The sequence below is a fragment of the Ceratina calcarata genome, unplaced genomic scaffold (genome assembly GCF_001652005.2).
Source record: "Ceratina calcarata isolate Rehan_Ccalc_2016 unplaced genomic scaffold, ASM165200v1 scaffold160, whole genome shotgun sequence".
In the NCBI taxonomy this organism is placed as follows: domain Eukaryota; kingdom Metazoa; phylum Arthropoda; class Insecta; order Hymenoptera; family Apidae; genus Ceratina; species Ceratina calcarata.
This window is the reverse complement of record NW_017137285.1, coordinates 55,354-58,053: the sequence shown is the minus strand read 5'-3', so window position 1 is coordinate 58,053 and position 2,700 is coordinate 55,354. Positions and strand designations below refer to the sequence as shown.

General features: G+C 41.5%; 1 protein-coding gene across 1 annotated transcript in view; it reads right to left on the bottom strand.

Moving 5' to 3' along the window:
- The window catches only part of Fas3 (fasciclin 3), a 15,743-nt gene extending 13,504 nt beyond the window's left edge, over window positions 1-2,239 (bottom strand). Inside the window, exons 1-4 of the mRNA XM_018037193.2 lie at window positions 1,933-2,239; window positions 1,153-1,287; window positions 869-1,057; window positions 382-566 (exon numbers count right to left, since the gene is read on the bottom strand). Coding sequence (XP_017892682.1) covers window positions 382-566; window positions 869-1,057; window positions 1,153-1,287; window positions 1,933-2,119 — 696 coding nt within the window. The 5' untranslated portion in view covers window positions 2,120-2,239. The remainder of the gene's footprint in view (window positions 1-381; window positions 567-868; window positions 1,058-1,152; window positions 1,288-1,932) is intronic.
- Between the last annotated feature and the right edge of the window lie 461 nt (window positions 2,240-2,700).

Below are 2,700 nucleotides of genomic sequence, written 5' to 3'. Positions count from 1 at the left end.
AACTTTTACGGCCTTTCGATTATTATTGTAAAACTTCGCAAGTCACGCGAACGCGTATAAAAATACTAAGTGCACTATCGTGTAAAAATCGATACTGTGGAATGCGGAACTCCTGTCTCATTAGGTTCACTCTCTTTTATTCCTTATCGATGTTTGCCTTTCAACTCTTTTCATCATTTAGGAAAAACTTATCTGCGAAATCCTATATTTTAATATTTATTCTTATTTCTGGTTCAGGAACACGATATTTAATTAATTTCATTTATAATTATTTATGTTGGATTTCAAATACGATAATAATTGTAACTAAAGGATCTGTGAAAACGATGTATAATAAATCAAAAGCTAGATATTTACAATACTACAATTGCGCGAACTTACCAGATCGACAGCAGTTGATGTTTCAAGCCGGTTACTTTCGTCTGGAAGGCCCGCGTTGATCTTCTCGTTGTCGACACGCCACAAGAAAGTAGGCCTTGGATTTGCGTACACGGTCACATTTACGACCCCCTGACGTCCAATTACAAACCCAAAACGCTCGATGGGTGGTTGCGGTTGAGGAGGGTCTGAAAAAAAATGACACCCTTTTAATTGGCGAAAGCTTTGAAGAATTTTACACCGTGAATGTTTGAAGTTGAACGAAGCTGTGTACGTCTGTGCAAGATTTCAAGCGTCTGTGACGATGAAAAGTTTTAATTCGACTTATACAAATTATTACCTATCTAAAGAAACCGCGTAGCTCTTTACGTCGAAACTTTAAATTCAAAGTATATACATATATAAAGTAAAAAAGCGACGATTCGTTCATGTTTCACGTTAACTTTTCCATTACGTTTGCCGACTTTTGAAAATTCGTTATTCCACTTACAGTAAACTTGCAGCTGCATGGTAGTGTTCTTAGGCTGGTCGAGTGCGATGTGACTGGCGACGCATCGAAGAACTTTCCCGTTATCGGTCCAATCCAAGCTACGCGACGCATTTTGCACAGCCAGGGAATGATCGTCGACGTTTGTATCGAAAATTATGTGCCTGTCCTCGTTGCCGATGGGCTCGTCGTCTAGTTATCGTGGAACAAAGAAAACCGTATAAACGAAATAACTTCCCGACAACAAGAAGCTAATTAGAATGTTTCTTATCAAAACAACTAATTACCGAGGTATAAAGAAACGTTCGCCGCTGGTCGTCCGGACGGCGCGTTACAGCTCACTTCCAACTTTTCTCCTTTCCTGTAGATATATCTACCGTACGAACCGGGACTAGTGTGAAGCTCCGGATTATTCGGTGGTTCTACAAATCGAGGTCCAAGCATTAATTATCCCCCGCGAACAAGAACGATGTTAAATCTTCTATCGCGAGTCATGCGTTAAAATTGCGACAGGCTCATTAATTCTCCCCGTTTAAGAAGAAAACGTGGCTGATCTTTATTTAAATTCGTTTGAAACATTACCAGCTCTCGATCATGGCTCGCTTTCGTCATTTATCTTTATCGATTCTATCTGGAAACAGTAATTTCCTCTCGCGCTCTCTTATTTTTCTCTCTCCCCCACCTACACCCTCCCAACCCATCCGTTCGTAAGCAATTCTCTTAACGAAGATTAATTAGCTCTCGAATTCTCCTAACGCGTAGAGTGCGCCGTGATATTTTTACCCCCTTACAGGGAAATACTTTCTACTAACTGACTAACGTTACGAAGTTTCAACGATTTTCTCATTAATTTCAGGAGTGCGCGTAAAAAACTCGACGATTAGTTACATACAAGGTGCAACGAAGGTCCAGCGTTCTCCTCGTACCCTTCAGTTATCTGTTCATAGTTCGTAACAAAGAAAACTAATATCTCGCGCACATGCAATTTTTCATCGTCTTCCCCTCTCGTTCCCTGAGCTTTATTCTTTTAATTACATGAATCAGTGTAAAGTGGGTACAATACGTACTAGCGACGATGATCCTGACACTCGCCTGTGCCTCCGTTCTACTGTCGGTAGTCGCCAGAGTGCATTTGAAGAGTCCGTCGTGGCTCTCTTTGATCCTGGCGATGTGCACACCGCACTGGCCCTTCTCCGTGCCTTCGCCATAGTACTCGATGCCGTCTTCGGGCGGTTGGCCTTTGGACAACAGCATGCCACTGTCCTCGCCAGGTATCTCAACGCGGCAAACCTGAAGCGGTTTACCAACTCTGCATAAGATTTGCAGGCTCTCGCCCAGCCGCACGGCCGTCTGTCCCCTCGGCTCGATGTCCACGACTAGATTCTGTCTTGCTGAAACGATAGAAATACGCAATTAAATTCCGGAATGAGGCAGGCTTTAAAATAGCTTTTCATTAGTAAGTTATATATACATATAACTGTACTCGTTTTCAACATCGTTTGGAATTAAATTACCGCGGAAGGTAGTTAAAGCACACTTTTTTCCACATTTCATTCTTAATATTTGCGTTACTTCTTAGCGAGTTTAGTGAATCCTTCTTCTTTATGAGACCCGCAGAGTGGAGGATATTCGTTATAATTTCTCGAGGCACAGGGTGCGCAGTACGCGGTTAATTAAGGATGTAATGAAGACACAGTGATATTTTGTTTAGTGGAAACGCAATAAGTTTCCTCAGACACTTTTCTTTCTACCACTTCATTCTACTATCACATGCGTTCGGGTGACATAATAAGTTTGCAGTGTTTACTCTCATTCAATTATCAATAAACTTTAAT